The 21,206-nt window shown below is 41.9% G+C and overlaps 1 protein-coding gene across 2 annotated transcripts in view; it reads right to left on the bottom strand.

Annotated features, from left to right (window-relative positions):
- The window catches only part of LOC127447516 (unconventional myosin-XVI-like), a 296,555-nt gene that overhangs the window by 78,864 nt on the left and 196,485 nt on the right, over nt 1–21,206 (bottom strand). For both annotated transcript variants that reach the window (XM_051709448.1, XM_051709447.1), the window contains exons 26-27: nt 14,704–14,787; nt 3,841–4,046 (exon numbers count right to left, since the gene is read on the bottom strand). In XM_051709448.1, coding sequence (XP_051565408.1) covers nt 3,841–4,046; nt 14,704–14,787 — 290 coding nt within the window. The remainder of the gene's footprint in view (nt 1–3,840; nt 4,047–14,703; nt 14,788–21,206) is intronic.

Consider the following 21,206-nt stretch of genomic DNA (forward strand, 5'->3'; position numbering starts at 1 on the left):
AAAAGACATGGACTACATTTTGATTTAATGGGGTCTTAACTATACAAAAATATAACATAAACATAAACTAACAAAACCATTACTAAAACTAAACTGAAATTTAAGGTAAATTTGAAGATAGTATTAAAATAAAAAAGTAACATTTAAAAATTAAAAACTACAATAACCTCGGTGTGAACATCTGACAGAAATGAAGCTGGAAAGTTGGGGAGGGTGTTATAGAGAAATGAAAAGAAAGTTTCAAAGATGGAGTATGAACTGTATGAGCCTCTCATATGCTGAAATAAAATCCGCTTTGTAAAAAGAGCAGGGACACTGAGCTGAGAACCTATTCTGGGAGTGTCAGTGTGACATAAAGTTGAGGCACAGTGTTCCCGAGGAAGATGAAGCCAAAGTCACACTGAACCCTTTTTCCCTGACACAAGGAACAGCCTGCTCCTCTTTCATTCTCTCTCAGGATTTTATGTTCCTCTTTCACATTCTGAAAAGCGGGGGGAAGATATCGTAAAATTACATCCTGCACCCCCTTACAATCCAATATCCAATATTTCCAGCCCCATCATCTCCTTGATGCTTTATCCCATTTCTCTTTCTTCCACTCGTGTGGAGTTGAGCTGAGAACAGGGTGACCCAAGCGAGAGCACTTCATCCTTTCCAAAACTGCCCCATTATCACCCCATCAAAAAAAAAATAGCTGCACAAAGAAACCGTTTGCTCTAGAAATGGGCATTTCGAGTAATTTTGTAACCGAGTGCTCTAACCCCTCAAAAATTAGTAATCGATTACTCATAAATTAAAAAGTTAAAAATAATATGTATGACATAGGTGTGAAATTTGTATGTTGTTTAATTCACAAACGGCAGGCACAAACGTTTCTCACAGCAGTCAAATGTGCAAAGAAAAGTCAGTTTGCGATATTCTAGTAGTGTTTTAATAGTCGACAAGCTGATGCAGACAGAGTACTTGATTAGTATACTACTCATGCACATTCCTAGTTTGCACTGAGGCCTATCACCATTAATCAAAGTGTGAGACCAGTGTCACACCCTAGACGTTGCTCTCAGCACGAACAGCACACTCACTCACAACATATAGACTGTTGTGCATCACCAGTTGAACTGAAAGCCATCTCAGGCCTACAGTCCAGACAGCTAGAGTCAGGCAGACACATTTCAGCATCTGAGAAAGTGCACTAACAATATATTTCCCTCAGAATACCTCTTTACTACAGCTGCTGATATGGATTGAAATGTTGCAGTGAAAACCTCTAGTGCTGAGCGTATAAAAAACATATAATATACATCCACAGTATTAGAGTTTAACAGATGACTCCACCTCACTTAGATACACTGTCTGTATTGGAAACTTACTTAGGATATGAAGTGCTTGACATTAAAACTTGATATGACACTTGAAAAAGTAAGACAATCACATAGCAAATGCTTTCTGTCCAAAGCAACATACAGTACAATGACGAAATCTGATTTTTTTAAAATATAAATATGATATGAGCTGACAGATATACAGTATACTGTTTATATACAGTATATATCTTATTTCTCCCTGTAGCAAATTGTGACACATATTCAAACAACTTTGTCTACTGTAAAGTCCCTTACTCCTTTTCTAATTCCTCTATGTAATAAATTATCATTGGCCTTTTGTCTAAGCAACATATATAGTATATGGCCTCAAAATAATAGGATGCTTAGTAGGAACTTTGTCAGGTTACAGATGTACACCTTTACTGTATAAATAGAAATAAAGGAATTCTCTCTCTTTCTGCTCTGCTTTCCTATGTGCCAACATCCTCTGTATTGATCACAATAATACTCTCTGCAATAAACATTTGAGATAAAGGCAAAACTCAGATAGTCAGACTCATGTTCCTCAGTCCATCGAAACATATTACAATGCTTTCGGCTAAGTGCCTTGCCCAGCAAAAAAAAAAAGGGTGATGTTGTATTAATAAGGTGACATATTAGGAATACATATTAGGAATACATAACACTTGGCAAACAAAAATTTTGAGCTTAATGAATGCAGTAAACACTAAAATTTGTGTAAAGGGGGCATTTAATGAGGAATCAAATTTCCCTTGATCTTTTGACATATAACAGTTCACTGAACTATAAAAACTGAGTCAGAACTCAAAACGTACCCCCTAGTCCAAAAAGAGCATTTATTGACACCGAGCGGCAAAAACAGCTCGTTCTCTACTTCCCTATGTCACTTGGGGGTATTTATTAATGCATGACCACCTCCACAGCAATATATCAACGCCTCTTTTACATCATCGCCTCATTGATCTGCCCACTGGTGTGCAGTCATAGTGAATGATGAGAGTTGGACAGGTACACAGCTATTGCTATACACCCAGAGGGAACATTGCTGAAGTTGTTATTTACCAAAAAAGAGACTGCGATTTCGGGGTAGATTCTAAAAAGTTGTGCCATTCCTGGCTGTGGAAATTTAGAGTCTCTGACTCTGCATAGCCTTCCGAATGATGAGAACATTAGGAAAGAGTGGCTGAAGTTTATTTTTAATAAAGTTTCTGATCGATCATTGTGGGATTATATGTTTTGTTCTGCACATTTCTCTAAGGATTCTTTTGAGAAATGAACGCGTAAGCATTTCAGTTCCAGTTTCTCATCCTATCACGATCTAGCCTATGTATCATAAGGCCCACAGCTGTCATCCTTTGCTTGTACGACACACTGCGTTCACCCACCTCCACCCCAACACTACCAGTTTAGGTCCCGTCCTGGTCTAAGGGTAAGCTCCTCTCCCCTGCCGTCTTTGCCTTCCGGCAGGATCTGATGGTTCGAGCGAGAATCCTGATGCTGAACCGTAGGACGGGACTTACGCCAAAGATAGTAATTATCACTAACTCATTTTATTCCATATTATTGAGTCCTCTGAGAGAACTATTATGACTGAGACTTTGAAAATAAACTTATGTTAAAAGATGGAGCACTGCCAACTATATTGGACACTACAGTAATGCCAATGAGTAACCAATTTAATACTATTGTTTCTGCCTCTGTTTGTTTGATATGTAAGAAATTGTATAGTCAGCTGGTTTTATCACAAAATAAACCATGATCAGGGCTCCAACGTGGAGTGGATTGTGCTGATAACATGGTTACTTACCAAAGAAATACATAATTTCTCATGAAATAATTATGTGAGATTAAATTATTTTATTATGTAAGAAGAAAGCGTAGCACACACAAAAGACAATGGTGTAGTACAAGCTAATGGCTACCATCTCATCTGTATTGTATTAGTCAGGACTTCCCGAATTTTGGCCGAAATGAATGAGTTGGGACGACCGTTTTCCTATATTTAAGCAGCAAATCAGTCTAGGGCATTTCCTCTCCTGGCCGACCGTCAAAATGATCGGGGGTGCGACTCACCACCCGGCAAACATCCTGTACATGGTTGCACTCAAAATGTGGGACACAGCATGTTTTTGATAGTAAAAATAAGTTCATATCAAACAAAAATATGTATTAAGTGGAATATTAATTTTAAAAAAAATTCAAAATTATGACATTATAGTATGATTTAAATTGTTGGATACAGTAAAGAAAGTCAAGACCACTGAGGTGAGACCGGCCAAAATCACCATTTTAACATGGCATGTGTTTAAATCTAGCTACTTTACATGCTATATTAATTTTGTGGTAGATAACAGTTACTATTAGCTATTAGAAATATTACCTAACATAGCTTATAGTTCTCTCTCCAAAGAACAATGTATTTTTGCCTTTATAACTTAAAAGTAATGGGGCAATTTACTCAATGCCTCATTGAGGGGTTGATGGAGGTTCTCACCTGCTCAGGAAGCTGATGAAAGACAGTCTGACTGGGTATCCATAGCGGATCATGCGGACCATCTCCAGAACCCCCACATATTGAAGCTGAGAGGACACATGAAAGCTGTCAAACACATCAGGCTTGCTAGTGCTGTTTGGCCTCACGCACTGAATGAAGTGGGGGGTGCACACTTGCAGCTTACTGATGATCTCAGACAGAGAGTTCTGAAAAGAGAAACACAGGCAGAAAAGGACAGGTGAGGTGTGTGTTTAAACTTGGTGAAATGTGTTTAACAGAGCTGAGAGCACTATACATGTATCGGTAGCATAAAGCTAAATTAAATATTCAATATAAAATATTTTGAGTTGAATTAATTTATTTGCATTGTTTATTTGCATACAGTCTGCACTGTTTTAGAATTCGATTCAAGATAGGAATTTTGCGAATCAGTTAACATTGCAAATTTGCCCAAAAATTTCGTGCTGTACACAATTTGCATGACACAATTATACTTCTCGCAGGCCAGTTCTGAGTGCTCGTTTTTGCAGGATGCAGTAGATGTCGACTATCTGGCATAATTTACTGGGAATGTACAGTATCACTCCACAACTCCGATCCAGCCAGTTCAGCTGTGCTGAACAACCCGAGTCTGGATAAATGTCTGGTTATAATGCTTTTTGCCATTACTTTATCATAATTTGATGAATTACTGCTAGCATGATCAATACAAATTTACAAACATCTCTTTTTTAATAAAATCCAGTTGTGGTGATGTGGGCGTGGCCGAGCGACATCTGTGGAGAGCAAGGCCGGGAGAAGGAGAATGGTAAGGATTGACACCTGTGGGAAATTATATCTAACAGCTGTTCTGTGTTTCAGTGAGAGCTGGATGGGGATAAAAAGGGTGTTCAGACTGCCGGAGGGGAGAGAGAGAAAGACGAATGATGCTGACTGTGTGCTCATGCATTTTATGTTGTGCTGAAAAGCAGTTTGTTGATTGACGCTGAAAAGTGTCGAAATAAAACTCACATTGAATTGTTTACCCGGCTCCCGCTTACAGTAAAGAACTCAAGTCAGAGACTTTGTTACACCAGTTTACAACTTGCTTTTTGCAGACAGTAATGGCACAATTTTAATTGCACAAAGCAAATAGAGCTGTGTTTTGTAAATAGAGTGCAATCTACAATACTATATACCTTATTTGCATATAAAGGAGGCATTTTTGCACTGAAAAGAATGACAGTGACTTCATTTAAATACGGCACAGCGCTATTTCAGTGCATTTAGCATCTGGTTAAACTGCATAGTGGGAGGTTAGTGAACAAGACACAGGTTTTTGCCTTGAAATACTATGTAGAAAAGTGGCAACTATTTAGAGAATTCATTCCTTAATAAGCGAATATGCAAAAGACGAGGGATGTATACAACTTTTTGGATGACGGTTGTTCTAGTTCTGTGGAAATCAATGTGTGGGCCTGCTTATGAGGCACAGAAAGAAAGGCTGGCAGCAGAGTGATGATGTTACTGGCCCATTAGCCTCTGCTCTTTCAGTGCTTACTCAGCACGGCTGAAGATGAGCCTGCCATCGTCATATGACATTTCTCTTGATGCCAGAAGTGAGACGGAGAGGCGGCTTCGAGCCATAACACACACAATCAGTTATTCAAAGGAAGAAACTAAAAAAAGATGCCAATTATGACTGTTCCATCTCTCTGTGAGGACGAACACTAATGAAAAACACATTAGACTAGATGATATTTGTTATTATTGAAGGATTTCACTTCTTTTCTACTGCTCACCTGGGAGCTATTTAGCCATGAAAAAATAACAGGTGAGTTTGTGTGCAGGGTGCATTGAATGTTCTTTATGATGTAATCTGCATCATGCCCAGCACAGAGTGCACAGATTAGACAGGAACACAGTGTGCTTTTCACATAAAAAGCTCTACGCTTTTCATCTTCTTGAGCAAACACAGAAACAGGGTTTTGAAATCAGTTCATGTTGTGTTTGCATGTTTGTGCACATACTGTATGTACCTGCATACTACTGCAATGAGAATGAGGTCAAGATGAGAGTGAGAGCATGTCTGCATGCATGCAAGAATGTGACATTACTTAAATGGTGGGTGTGTTACAAAGTGCCATTTGGATTGGTAGAAAGGAGTGTGTACACTGTAAAAAAAAAATCGTAATTTTAATGGTAAAAGACTGTAAAAATGCTACAGTAAAAAAAATAAATATATATATATTAATTGGTTAACAGGTAGTTACCTTAAAATATACGGTAATTTTTTAAAATATATTTAAAAAGACAATACATGTAGTTTTACAGTAAAATTTTGGAAAAATCATTTTTATGTAAGAAGTGTGATTTTCTGTATAATTAAGAGTAAAAATGTATATTATGTTTAACAAGAGAGTACATGTACTTTTTACAGTAAATTATTGTTAAAATTACAGTTATCGGGCATTAAATTGAAAAGCAGATTTTTTGTCATGTGTATTCTGTTGATTCATGTCTTTTATTTTGAAATTCTAGTTCCTGTTTCATGTCATGTGTTCCTGTTTCCCTAGTCATGTGATTTCTGTTTTCCCTCCATGTTCTTGTGTCATGTTTTCATTGGGTTATTGTTTAATTAGCTTGTTATGAGTTCTGTTTGTTCATTGGTTTATGTTCTCCCATGTCTTGTATTAAAGCCCTCATGTTTGCATTGTCTGGTTGTCAAGGATTGTATGTGATGGTATGTGTTTGGTACGCTGTAGCCAAGCCAAGCCAAGCCAAGCCAAGCCAAGCCAAGCCAAGCCAAGCCAAGCCAAGCCAAGCCAAGCCAAGCCTAGTCCATGTTCATGTTCATGTTTTGTAGTCAGGGTTTTGGTTCACGTTTGTAAATAAACTGCACTTGGGTTCTTCATCTTCACGTCTTCGTCATTGCCATCATTGTCAACAGCCAACAACGTTACAGAATACTTGACCAACCATGAATCCAGCAGTTTTACTTCTGCGCCTACGTCAGGGGAATCATCCCCTGGAGGACTATGTTGAGGACTTCTGCAGTCTAGCCAGCCGGGTGGACTTTAATGAGGTTGCCCTCAAAGACTGTTTTAGATTTGGTCTGAATGAGTCCATTTCTTTTTTGATGCCTGGCGGTCGCAGTTCCCTCAGCCTGGCTCAATATATCGACCTCGCCCTACGGTTCATCGGTTCCCCGTTCACTGTGGGGGAGGTGGATGCCAAGCCAGAGTTCCACGTCATGGCCGCAGAGCCAGAGGTCCACGTCATGGCCGCCGCCGAGCCAGAGGTCCACGTCATGGCTGCCGCCGAACCAGAGGTCCACGACATGGCCGCCGCCGAGCAGAGGTCCACGACATGGCCGCCGCCGAGCCAGAGGTCCATGAATGGCCTCCGCCGAGCCAGAGTGCCACATCACAGCAACGCCTCAGCCTGCTCCATGCCACGTCACAGCAACGCCTCAGCCTGCTCCATGCCATGTCACAGCCACACCTGAGCAGTGGGACCTGGAGATGGTTCCCACCCTTATACCCACCCTTAGTTCTCCTGAGCAGGCAAGGGGAACTTTCGGTCCTCCGACCCCGTCTGGACCCTCCGAGCCCTGGACTTCACCTTGGCCTGTCGGTCTCTCGACATTGCCTCAGCTCGGCGTTCCCTCGGCTCCACTACGGTCCTTCAGCCTGTCGGCTGTGCCGGGGTCCCTCGTTCCTCCGGCTCCTCCTTGGTCTGTCAGTCACCTGGCTCCGCTTTGGCTCTCCGATCCTCTGGCTGCGCCTCGTCCCTCCGATCTGTCAGCTTCACCGGGGACCTCCTTCCCTACGGCTCCACCTTGGTCCTCAGTCCCACCGGCTCCACCTCAGTCTTCCGATCCCTCAGCTCCGCCTTGCTCCTCCGAGCCTCCAGCACCGCCTTGGTCCTCCCTGCCATCGGCTCCACCCTGGCCCTTCGAGTCTTCGGCTACTCTCTGGGCACCAAGTTCCATGGCTCCGCCCCTCGAGCCTCCCTCGGCGCCGCCTTCCATGGCTCCGCCCCTCGAGCCTCTCATGGCTCCACCCCCCACGGACTTTGCCTTGGTCCCATGCCCCTCGCCCTTTCTCGCTATGCTACGCCCCACACCTCAAGACACCCCCCCCCCCGCTCCCTACAGAACTTTGAATTTGTGTCATGTTTTACGTGTTTTGTTTATGTGTTGGGGTGTCAGGAGCCACCCCTTAGTGGGGGGATATGTCATGTGTATTCTGTTGATTCATGTCTTTTATTTTGAAATTCTAGTTCCTGTTTCATGTCATGTGTTCCTGTTTCCCTAGTCATGTGATTTCTGTTTTCCCTCCATGTTCTTGTGTCATGTTTTCATTGGGTTATTGTTTAATTAGCTTGTTATGAGTTCTGTTTGTTCATTGGTTTATGTTCTCCCATGTCTTGTATTTAAGCCCTCATGTTTGCATTGTCTGGTTGTCAAGTATTGTATGTGATGGTATGTGTTTGGTACGCTGTAGTCAAGTCAAGCCATAGTCAAGTCAAGTCAAGTCTAGTCTAGTCCATGTTCATGTTTTGTTTTGTAGTCAGGGTTTTGGTTCACGTTTGTAAATAAACTGCACTTGGGTTCTTCATCTTCACGTCTTCATCATTGCCATCATTGTCAGCAGCCAACAACGTTACATTTTTACAGTTTCAGAAGGTTAATATATCAAGTTTATTATTTAATAATATAAATGACGGCAATGCACCGTAAAATATATAAGCATCAGAATTACATCCCGTAAAGCCTGAAATGTGGTTACTGTATTTTTTACGGTGAATTTCTGGCAACCACAGCTGTCAGTTTTTTACCGTAAATTTAACAGGATTCTTTTTTACCGTACAAATTTCCCTACATGAATTTCATATGCAGTTCAAGTTTAACCAGTAGGAATTCGCCAACCCGATGTCATGAGAAATCGTACGAATTTGTATGAATTCTAGATGTGCAAATACCTGGATGTGTAATAGGGAAGTATGGAAAGTTACATGTGTCAGATGTTGTGTACATGCTAATTAATTTTATGCCCCAACCCAAACCCCATATCTAAACCTAACCATAGAGTAGAGTCTGTAAGGATGACTTAAAGCGTAAAGAGTATGTTTTGTCTGGCGGAAGAAAGTAATTGTTGTGTTTTAGGAGAAGAGGAAGAGTCATCTGTTTGGCTGTTGCAAAAGTCATACGAATCCATATAAACCAACTCATTTGATTTCATACGATTTAACCAACTCAACTATAAATTTGCAGCGTTGATGTCGACCAATAGGAATTTGCTTGCAGAGCAACCACTGTAGTTTGATTTCACAATTATATAACTTTTATGAACTGTTCTTTTCAATAAATCAGTCAAAATGACTCACAAATCAGCCTAGAACTCACAAGTTATCGGTTTATGTGTATTTAAGATTTGTGAGAGTTACACTGGCGGCCAAAGTTTTGGAATAATGTACAGATTTTGCTCTATGGAAAGAAATTGGTACTTTTATTCACCAAAGTGGCATTCAACTGATCACAATGTATAGTCAGGACACTAATAATGTGAAAAATTACTATTACAATTTGAAAAAAAAACTTCTTAAACTACTTCAAAGAGTTCTCATCAAAAAAATCCTCCACGTGCAGCAATGACAGCTTTGCAGATCCTTGGCATTCTAGCTGTCAGTTTGTCCAGATACAAAGGTAACATTTCACCCCACGCTTCCTGTAGCACTTGCCATAGATGTGGCTGTCTTGTCAGGCACTTCTCACGCACCTTACAGTCTAGCTGATCCCACAAAAGCTCAATGGGGTTAAGATCAATAATACTCTTTTCCAATTATCTGTTGTCCAGTGTCTGTGTTTATTTGCCCACTCTAACCTTTTCTTTTTTTTATTCTGTTTCAAAAGTGGCTTTTTCTTTGCAATTCTTCCCATAAGGCCTGCGCCCCTGAGTCTTCTCTTTACATGAAACTGGTGTTGAGCGGGTAGAATTCAATGAAGCTGTCAGCTGAAGACATGTGAGGCATCTATTTCTAACGAGACTCTGATGTACTTATCCTCTTGTTTAGTTGTACATCTGGCCTTACACATCTCTTTCTGTCCTTGTTAGAGCCAGTTGTCCTTTGTCTTTGAAGCTGTAGTGTACACCTTTGTATGAAATCTTCAGTTCCCTGTCTGTCACTCACTCAACGTTGTGTCGATGTAGTGACACTAGGGGTCACTCTTGGGAGCCCGAGACACCTCTGATCTTTGAAAAAGGGCCAATGGGAATTGGCGAGTGGTATTTGCATACCACTCCCCTGAATATAGGGGTACAAAAGGAGCTGGTATGCAACCACTCATTCAGATTTTCTCTTCGGAGCCGAACGGTCAATGCTCACTGAGCTGATTTCCCACGGCTGTCCATTCACCTCTGCTGGATCTGACGGTGCATTTCAGTGGCTTCTCCCCCTCTGCACTGTTGCACTGCAGAGAACGCCCCTGGGCACTTCGGCAGAAATAAAAGAGTAAATTCTAAAAAAGAGTATATTTCTCTAAAAGAGCGGCACACACGGAACGTCTTTTTAAAGATGCCCTTCCGTTTGTGTGTTATTCCTGGTTGTGGTCCTTATCTCTCGCCTTCTGACAGTCACGATTGCTGTCTTTCGTGTCTGGGTGCTACCCATGCGGAGACATCGTTCGTGGATGGATCATGTCCTCATTGCGAGAACATGACCATGGCAACATTGTGGTCGCGGCTTGCCTTCGTAAGAAAGTAAGCCACCCCAGCAGCTCCCTGCTTCGGTCCTTCTACCTACGGGTATGAGGCCAGTGCAGCTAGCACTGGGGGCAATTTGGGGACCTCAATGGGACCACCTCCGCTGGGTATCCCCCCACGGACCTCCCATGCCCCAGCATGCTTTTCTGCCCTGATCGGGCTTCTGGATGAGTCCGCCGGCTCATCTCAGGGCGAGTTCGACCTCTTGTTCGGAGCCTGTGAAGGTGATGAGCTCTCGAGCGCAGCATCGGAGAGCGGGCTCATCCAGTCAGACGTGGAAGCCTCAGCTGGGCTTCCCCCCTCGGGTATGGTCGCCCAGTCACAGGCTGATGCAGAGATGACGGACATGCTTTCCCGGGCAGCCACGAGCGTCGGGTTAGAGTGGAACACTCCGCTCTCCCCTGAACCCTCGTGGCTCGATAATTGGTTCCTGGGCCCGCGGCGCCTCTCACAGCCACGTCCCGCCCCAGTTCCTTTCTTCCCAGAAGTGCACGAGGAGCTGACAAGGTCATGGGAGGCACCTTTTACTGTCCGGTCCCGATCTTTCAGCTCCCCCGCCCTCACTACCCTCGATGGTGGGGCGGCCAAGGGGTATTCAGTGATCCCCCCGGTGGATAAGCGCTCACGGTGCACCTATGACCGCAGAGCACCGCCACCTGGCACGGGCGCCTGAAGCTCCCATCCATGGCCTGTAGGTTTACGTCGTCCCTGACCTCGGTGAATGGCGAGAAGGCCGCTACCTTGCACGCGGAAATCGCTACCCTCCTATGGAAGGGTGCGATAGAGCCTGTCCCTCCGGCCGAGATGAAGAAGGGGTTTTACAGCCCGTACTTCATTGTGCTGAAGAAAGGCGGTAGGTTGCAGCCAATCTTGGACCTGCGAGTATTGAACTGGGCTTTACACAGACTCCCATTCAAGATGCTGATGCAAAAACGCATTCTAGCGAGTGTCCGACATCAAAATGGATTTGCGCCGGTAGACCTGAAGGATGCGTACTTCCATGTCTCGATTCTACCTCAACACAGACCCTTCCTGCGGTTTGCGTTTGAGGGTCGGGCGTATCAATACAAGGTCCTCCCTTTCGGCCTGTCCTTGTCCCCTCGCGTCTTCACGAAGGTCGCAGAGGCAGCCCTTGCCCCATTAAGGGAAGTGGGCATTCGCATCCTCAACTATCTCGACGACTGGCTAATCCTAGCTCACTCTCGGGATGTGTTGTGTGCGCACAGGGACCTGGTGCTCACGCACCTCAGCTGACTAGGCCTTCGGGTCAACTGGGAAAAGAGCAAGCTCCTCCCGGTTCAGAGCATCTCTTTTCTCGGCTTGGAGTTGGACTCAGTCTTGATGACGGCGTGCCTCACAAATGAGTGCGCACAGTCGGTGTCGACCTATTTGATGGCGTTCAGACAGAAGACAGTGGTTCCACTGAAACTGTTTCAGAGGCTCCTGGGGCATATGGCATCATCAGCGGTGGCCACACCGCTCGGCTTGATACATATGAGACCGCTTCAGCACTGGCTCCAGACTCGAGTCCCGAGATGGGCATTGCGCCGTGGGACACATCGCGTGGCCATCACGCCGGACTGTTGCTGCCTCTTCAGCCCTTGGACTGACCTCACATTTCTACGGGCAGGCGTTCCCCTAGAGCAGGTCTCCAGGCACGTCGTGGTTATGACAGACGCCTCCAAAACGGGCTGGGGCGCTGTATGCAATGGGCATGCAGCTGCCGGCTCCTGGACTTGCCCGCAGCTACGTTGGCACATCAAGTGCCTCGAGTTGTTGGCAATTCTGCTCACCCTGCGGAGGTTTCGGCCGTTGATCCAGGGCAAGCATGTGTTAGTTCGGACAGACAACATGGCAACGGTGGATACATCAACCGAGAGCAAAAAGAGGATAAGAGGCCATGACTGGGCTAGCCTGTACCTATCTTTTGGGCAGTCAACTTGTCCCCGAAGGGCCGTTCGACGTTCATTACAGCATTGGGGGAGGTTACGTGTCGGCCTGGTGTGCTGGCTATGAGGCACATAGTGGTCTGCCCATCTCGCACCGCCAGTTCACGTAACAAAGTTCAGCTAGTTGTGGCGTTTTGTATAGGGACCCCTAGTGTCACTACATCGACACAACGTCGAGTGAGTGACAGATAGGGAATGTCCTGGTTACTTTCGTAACCTCCGTTCCCTGATGGAGGGAACGAGACGTTGTGTCCCTCCTGCCACAACGCTGGACTACCCGCTGAAATAGCCAGGACCTTGTCTTAGCTCCTCAGCACAAAACCTGAATGAGTGTTTGCATACCAGCTCCTTTTATACCCGTATGTCTGGGGGAGTGGTATGCAAATACCACTCGCCAATTCCCACTGGCCTTTTTTCAAAGACCAGAGGTGTTTTGGGCTCCCAAGAGTGACCCCTAGTGACACTACATCGACACAACTTCTCGTTCCCTCCATCAGGGAACGGAGGTTACGAAAGTAACCAGGACATTTTTTTTGGCAACTTCAAGCATTGTATAGCCTTCATTCCTCAAAACAATGATTGACTGATGAGTTTCTAGAGAAAGCCATTTCTTTTTTGCCATTTTTAACCTAATATTGACCCTAAGACATGTCAGTCTATTGCATACTGTGGCAACTCAAAAACAAAGACAAAGACAATGTTAAGCTTCATTTAATGAACCGAATAGCTTTCAACTGTGTTTGATATAATAGCAAGTGATTTTCTAGTACTAAATTAGCAATTTAGCATGATTACTCAAGGATAAGGTGTTGGAGCGATGGTTGCTGGAAATGGGGGCTGTCATGATTTGATCAAAAATGACTTTTTCCAAATATTGATGGTGATGTTTTTTTTACATCAGTAATGTCCTGACTATACTTTGTGATCAGCTGAATGCCACTTTGGTGAATTAAAATACCAATTTCCTTCCGAAACAGCAAAATCTGTATATACATTATTCCAAACTTTTGGCCACCGGTGTAACACAAAAGGAAATGTTTATATATGAATATTTTGGTCCGTCTTTTCAATACAATGGCAGTTGATAGTGACCCATTTTAAACCTTAAAAAAGCCCCCAAAATTATCATAAAAGTAGCCCATGCTACTCATGCATCATATTCCAAGTCAAACAACAACGCAAAATGTAATTTTTCAGTGAAAAATTTGATGTCCATTGTGCATGAGAAGCTCATTCACAGTGGCATGTGTTCACTCGAGAACTTGTGTTGTTTATAAGTAAAAAGTTCTCGCAGATAAGCCTCCTTCTTTGGAATAGGATAAGGAATAGAAGAAATAGAAGACAAAGAAAAAGAAGGAAAAGATGAAGAAGAAGAATAAGAAGGAGGAGAAGGAGAAGAAGAAGAAGAGCTGTTGCAAAAGCCATACGAATTCGTACAAATCAACTCTTTTGATTTCACACGATTTAGCCAACTCATAGCCAACTTGTCCGAATCTGTATGATCAGTAGTAGTAGAATAAGTAGAAGTAGTAGTAGTAGTAGAAGAAGAAGAAGAGGAAAAAGAAGAAGTAGAAGAATTAGAGGGAGAAGAAGGTGTAGAAAAAGAAGAGGAACTGTTGTTCGGTATACAGTATAGGTAGGACCAATTTGCTTCCGCAGAAGTACTTTAAGAATTGTTAAAATAATCATTAAGGCACCGGAATCTAAATGGTTAAGCTCCATACGGTTCCCATCAATAGCGATCAGATCAGTGATTGTGTATTAAATGTCAATGAGCTGTTCTCTCAAACGGTAACAATGAGACTGCTGTTCATTCTTCAATCATGCAGAATCTACTTCCACTTATTCTTTCACTCACCCTAATCACCGAAACACCAGCAGGCCAAACTCTTTGCTGCCCACAAACCACACACAAGAACACTTTTTTAAAGCCTGTTCATCAAACCATGGGTATATCTTAAGATGTCTTCCAGTTCTATAATGGCTGTTCTATAAAGTTAGGATTTCAGTGTTTCTGGTGCTGTGAACCTGCATGTCTTTTTAAGATTAAATGATGCCAAAAAGCAGCAAGTTAAAACCAAGGAGTCTGATGGCATCAGAGCATTTTGATGGGTCGGCTAAGATCAGGTTTTGGATCTTAAGTGTTTGTAAAGTGTCTGTAAACTCACCCTGAGCTGCACAGCCACAGTAACCGGTCCACAGCGCTCCAGTCTCTGCAGGAAGGACGTCGCTCCCTTTTTCTTCAGGATCTGCTAAATAAAAAAGACACTGTATGGCATTGCAGAATGTGGTGTTTCTTATTTTAAGTCATCCTGGCCACAGGTGTAGTGCATCACAATAACTACCATTTTGATTTTTTATGCAATAACATTCATACATTTTTAAGAGTGTCTTAAGTGTTCAAATACATTTTGGGGCCACTGTATATATGTAAAAAGTAGAGAGGACAAACAAGGAGATGTGCTGTAGATGTGACTATTCATTTCTTAATGCCCTTTAACCATGATGTTGCCATGGAAACTGAATTGTCAGTGAGCTATGAATGAATCATGCAAGTGCAAAAAAAAATAAATAAAAAATACAAAACACAATATGTGGGATATTTTACCTACACACTATTTTCTGTATTTTTATCAAACTTGGATATACTGGCCACACTATTTCTATTTATGGCAGACCGATTGTGTCTGGGCATTTCCTTACCAATGGATCACAATACAATGAGAAGAGGTCCTTACTAATAAACTTGATACATTAGGTCCTGTACTTTAGTTGGAATCATTCCCATTTCATTTGGGGAAATTAAGCTGAGGTAGCTTAATGGATCTATGCCACTTACACAAAGGCAGCAAATTTCATTTCAAATAAAGGTGACTCAGGAACTGGAAAGTTACTGTAATTATACTTCTGCTATAGCATCATTTTGCCCTTTAGCCCTAGAGAGGGGCTGTTCTGGGAAATAGAGTGCTGTACAGTAAGTCACTCTGGATTACAGTGACGACTAAATGACCAGTAACTTATCATTGTGCTCCTGCTCTTTTTTGTCCAACAAAACATTGTTACCATGCTCCATGTCCAAAAATTTGATATAACCATGGTACATGTAAAAAACATAATATGGTACTAAAAAAGTACCAGAAAGTATGATTTGCAAGGTGGACATCCACAAACATGGTATTACCATAGTACCATGTCCAACAAACATTGTACCATGGTATTATCTGTGCCCATTGCAGCTTATAAGAAGATCCTTAGGGTTTACAAAAAAGCACTGTGGCTGTACCATTGTTCAATGGTGGTGTCAGATGGTGATACCATGGTCTTTTGATATATACTATGGTGCAGAATGTCTACCATATTAATTTACCATGGTATTTACAAGGTACTACTAAACCATTTCCAGACATATAGTATTACCATGGTACATAACAAAAAATATAGTATTACCACAGTAAATATGCAAAATGTTATTACCATGGTACAATGTCCAAAAAACATGGCATTATCATGGTACCATGTCCACATAACATGTTATTACCACAGGAAATGACCAATAAATGTGGTATTACCACTGTATCATGTCCAACAACACTGCGTTACCATGATCAATAAAAAAAAATAATAAAATAAAATAAATAAAAAAAAAAAAATTTTAGCACAGCAAATGTAAAAAAAAATTTAAAAAAATGGTAATATCACAGTAGATGTTCAAAAAACATGTTATTACCATGGTACCATGTCCAAAAACATGGCATTACCAAGATAAATGTCCAGAAAAACAAGGTATTACCACACCAAACATTCAAAACACATGGTAATATAACAGTAAATGTTCAAAAAAACATGCTATTACCATGGTACTATGCTTAAACAAACATGGTATTACTACATTAAATGTCCAAAAAACTAGGTATTACTATGGTACCATGTCCAAAAACATGGCATTACCACAATTTACACTGATGAGCCAAAAAACCTGTCTAATATGCAGTTGGTCCTCCGCCTGCCGCCAAAACAGCACCGACCCGCCAAGGCATGGACTCTACAAGACTCCTGAAGGTGTCCTGTGGTATCTGACACCAAGACATTAACAGCAGATCCATCAAATCCTGTAAGCTGCGAGGTGGAGCCACCGTGGATTGGACTTGTTGGTCCCACAGATGCTAAATCAGATTGAGATCTGGACAATTTGGAGGCCAGGGCAACACCTTGAACTTTTCATCATGTTCAACAAACCATTCCCAAACAATGTGCAGTGTAGCAGGGAGCATTATCCTGCTGAAAGAGGCCACTGCCATCAGGGAATACCATTGCCATGAAGGGGTGTACCTGTTCTGCAATAATGTTTAGGTAGGTGGTACGTGTCAAATTGTCATCCACATGAATGGCTGAACTCAGGGTTTCCCAGCAGAACATTGCCCAGCTCATCACACTCCCTCCACCGGCTTGTCATCTTCCCACACTGCATCCTGGTTCCATCACTTCCCCAGGTAAACTGCACATATGTACATGGCCATCCACATGTTGTAAATGAAAATGGGGCTCATCGGACCAGGCCACCTTCTTCTACTGCTCCAAGATCCAGTTCCGATGCTTGCGTGCCCATTGTAGGTGCTTTCGACGGTGGACAGGGGTCATCATGGGCACTCTGATTGGTGTGCGGCTACGCAGCCCCATACACAGAAGGGTGCGATGCCCTGTGCTTTGTGACACATTCCTCCCATAAATGTCATTAAAATTTCTGGTGACTTGTGCCAAAGTAGACCTTCTATCAGTTCGGACCAGACGGGATAGCCTTCGTTGCCCTCGCGCATCGATAAGCCTTGGGCGCCCAACACCCTGGGTTGTCCCTCGGACCACTGTCGGTAGATACTCACCACTGCTGACCAGGAGCACCCCACAAGCCTTGCCATTTCAGAGATACTCTGACCCAGTCATCTGGCTATAACAATCTGGCCCTTGTCAAAGTCACTCGGGTCTTTACTCCAGCCCATTTCTCCTGCATTGAACACGTTGACTATGAGAACTGATTGTTCACTTATCATCTAATCTACTCACACCTTGTCATGTGGTCTTGTTAGGAGATGATAAAAGTTATTCGCTTCACCTGTGAGTGGTCATAATGTTTAGGCTCATTGGTGTAGATTCAAAGAAATATGGTATTACCGCAGCAAATGTTCAAAAAACATGTTAATATCACAGTAGATGTTCAAAAAATGTGGCATTACCACAGTAAAATGTGGTATTACCATGGCATGACAAATGTCCAGAAAAACAAGATTTTACCACAGCAGATGTTCAAAACACATGGTAATATAACAGTACATTTTATGTTATTACCATGATAACATGTCCAAAAACATGGTATTACCACAGTAAATGTCCAAGATAAAACATGACATTATCACGTTACCATGTTCGAAAAACATAGTACCGAAAAAGTACCACAGTGTTACCCATAGTAGATGTTGGCTTGTTTACCCAAAGAGTATTTTTGACCATCTTTACCCTATAATATTTATTTTCAATACTGTTGGTGTCAATATTAAAACATGTCTCCCCATGTGTCACATTAATGGTGATGTATTATTGTTTTAAAAATGAAAATGTAACACTGTGTTTTTCTTTAGTCAAACAGCTGTCCTGTTGAAAAAAGTAAAAACATTTCAGTTATTTAGCAACTCAGTAGGAAAGAAAATTATTATATTTCACAGGGAACTGCTGTTTTAAATAAAAATATCTTTGGGGTGCCCTAATTCCAAGAGAATAATTAGGCTACATTCCCTTCACCACCAGGACATACAATCAAAAAGAAAGTACCCAAATAAAATAAAATCAGCTCAAATTCAACTTATATCCCACTTCTCTCATCAAAGGTCAAACCAAACCAACCAGACCACTCATTTGTGTTTTTCTCTGTCAAACCACATTAGGATGTTATTATGATACTTCATATTACTATCCCAGTCACTCTATGGCAACCAAACTAGCGCTTATTATGTAAGTGTCGAACTGTAGGCCTGGTGCATAATGTGGGTAACCAGGGGTGACAGCAGCTCATGTTCTGGGTGGCTTACATAAGACTGAGCATGTTACACAGCAAACACACACACACACACACACACACACACACACACACACACACACACACACAGCAGCAGCAGCAGCAGCAGCCCTGACCTTGAAACAGACAGGAGGATAGATGGCAAATAAGATTGAAAGAAAAAGACAAGCACTGCGGAAGTAAAGATCGAGCAGAAGAAAGGTTTGGTCAAAGTTGACTGATAATGATGAACCATTAAAGGGTGAATCTCATTCTTGGAAACTGGTCAAGAATATGTCCAGGTAATATTTTACCTCATAATTAAAAGAAAGAAATAAGAAATAATATTTTACTATTTTTGAAACATTAAGATTTTTAGCAGTGTGGCATTATTTCCATGACAAGAAACCACAAGTAACAAATAATCCAGTTCATTTTTATATGGTTAGAAAAATATGCCCTCATAAGGGTAAAAAATGAAAATGCCCATAAAAATCAAATACAGGGATCAAATTTTGCCTCTTGATGGAAAAGTTAATTTCTGTAACTGACAATCACCATTGAGAAAAATGAAAAAAAAAAAAAAATAATAATAATAATAAAAGTAGCACGGTCAGTAGCATTACAGTATGAACATTTGGGGGTAAAATGTAATTTTAATGTCACAATGCAAAAAAAATAAAAAATGCTCATAAAAATAGTCTTTGTTTCTTTATGCAAAATAGAATTAGCTGACATTTTACCTAAACTTGTTTTCATGAGATTCACCCTAGAAGTCAGCTCAGAACTAACGGCTGCGTTTTGCTTAAGAAAAAGCCTCGACAGACAGCGAGAGAACAAAATTGACAGATAATCACTAGAATAGAAATTGAAGCAGGGAAAAAAAAAAAACAAAAGAAAGAGATTGTAAGGGGGGTGGATGTTGAAGATTGGCATGCCAGAGCTGTGTGGAGAGCAAACACTCACATCTGTGTGTATTTCTGTGTGGTGTGTGATGTTAAAGCTCTGTGTTTTCTCTGAATGGGACTGCTAGCTGTGGAGAGCGAATCAATGAAGAGAATATATTTGGCGTAACGGTGTCTAATTTAGGTCACTTCCCAGCACAAGCTCGATAAGTTAAAAATACTGCAGCTCAGTTTGTTCTGGCTAGTCTGATCACTGGCTACCACTAGCTTGTATGTGGCTGAGTTGTGTGTTGTACGATTGTTATCGTAATATCTGCGTCACTGCGGATGAAGGGAAGCACATGTAGACACATGATGCAGACATACACAACAACACAAAGTACAGAAAAATTATACAATTTAATCAAATCTGATGTGTTCAACAACACAAGATAATTGTTTGTTTGAGAATATTTTTGTAGCTGAACAAATCACACCAAATTCAATGTCGAATTTCTGGCATTCTCTGGAAAAAGTTTAGAAATAGTTTTTCTAATAGTCCCCCCCCCCCCCCCCCATCTGCTGCTGATTGAACAAACAGATAGTCCCGCCCCAAACTCATGCCATTGGTCGAGTGAAAGTTGTTTTTTCGGACTGGACAAGTCAAGGAATTTTTAGTGTTTACAGTTTTCAAGAAAATTAACCAACGAATGGCTTACTTATAGTTGTCTTTGCATATTAAGCTGTGACAGGAGAAAGCATTTTAAAACAAAAAGTTACACACTTCAGGTATAATACAAAATAAGTCAGTCTGTTAACTTTGGGCCTTTTCACACCAAGACCAATGCAACTAAATGACATGATTGCTAAAAATATTCAGAAATAAACAATCACACCTAAATTTGCTGTTCATATACCAACAAGTATTGTTAGTGAATATTTTTGTAGCCAAAAAAATTACAAGCATTCTGAGATGCTATTCTTCTCAACACAATTTTACAGAGCGGTTATCTGAGTTACCGTAGACTTTGTCAGTTTGAACTAGTCTGGCCATTCTCTGTTGACCTCTCTCGTCAACAAGGCATTTACATCCACAGAACTGCCGCTCACTGGATGTTTTTGGCACCATTCTGAGTAAATTCTAGAGACTGTAGTGTGTGAAAATCTCAGGAGATCAGCAGTTACAGAAATACTCAAACCAGACCATCTGGCACCAACAATCATGCCATGGTCCAAATCATTGTGATCACATTTTTTCCCTATTCTGATGGTTGATGTGAACATTAACTGAAGCTCCTGACCTGTATCTGCATGATGTTATGCACTGCACTTCTGCCACAGGATTGGCTGATTAGATAATCGCATGGATGATTGTTGGTGCCAGATGGGCTGGTGTGAGTATTTCTGTAACTGCTGATCTCCTGGGATTTTCACACAAAACAGTCTCTAGAACTTACTCCGAATGGTGCCAAAAACAAAAAAAAAAACATCCAGTGAGCGGCAGTTCTGCAGATGGAAACGCCTTGTTGATGAGAGGTCAACAGAGAATGGCCAGACTGTTTCAAACTGACAAAGTCTACGGTAACTCAGATAACCGCTCTCTACAATTGTGGTGAGAAGAATAGCATTTCAGAATGCTATTCTGAGATGCGGGTTGGCACTGTTTTGGCGGCAGGAGGGGGACCTACACAATATTAGGCAGGTGGTTTTAATGTTGTGGCTGATTGGTGTATATATATATATA

This window comes from Myxocyprinus asiaticus, chromosome 10 (assembly GCF_019703515.2).
Source record: "Myxocyprinus asiaticus isolate MX2 ecotype Aquarium Trade chromosome 10, UBuf_Myxa_2, whole genome shotgun sequence".
NCBI classification, from domain to species: Eukaryota; Metazoa; Chordata; class Actinopteri; order Cypriniformes; family Catostomidae; genus Myxocyprinus; species Myxocyprinus asiaticus.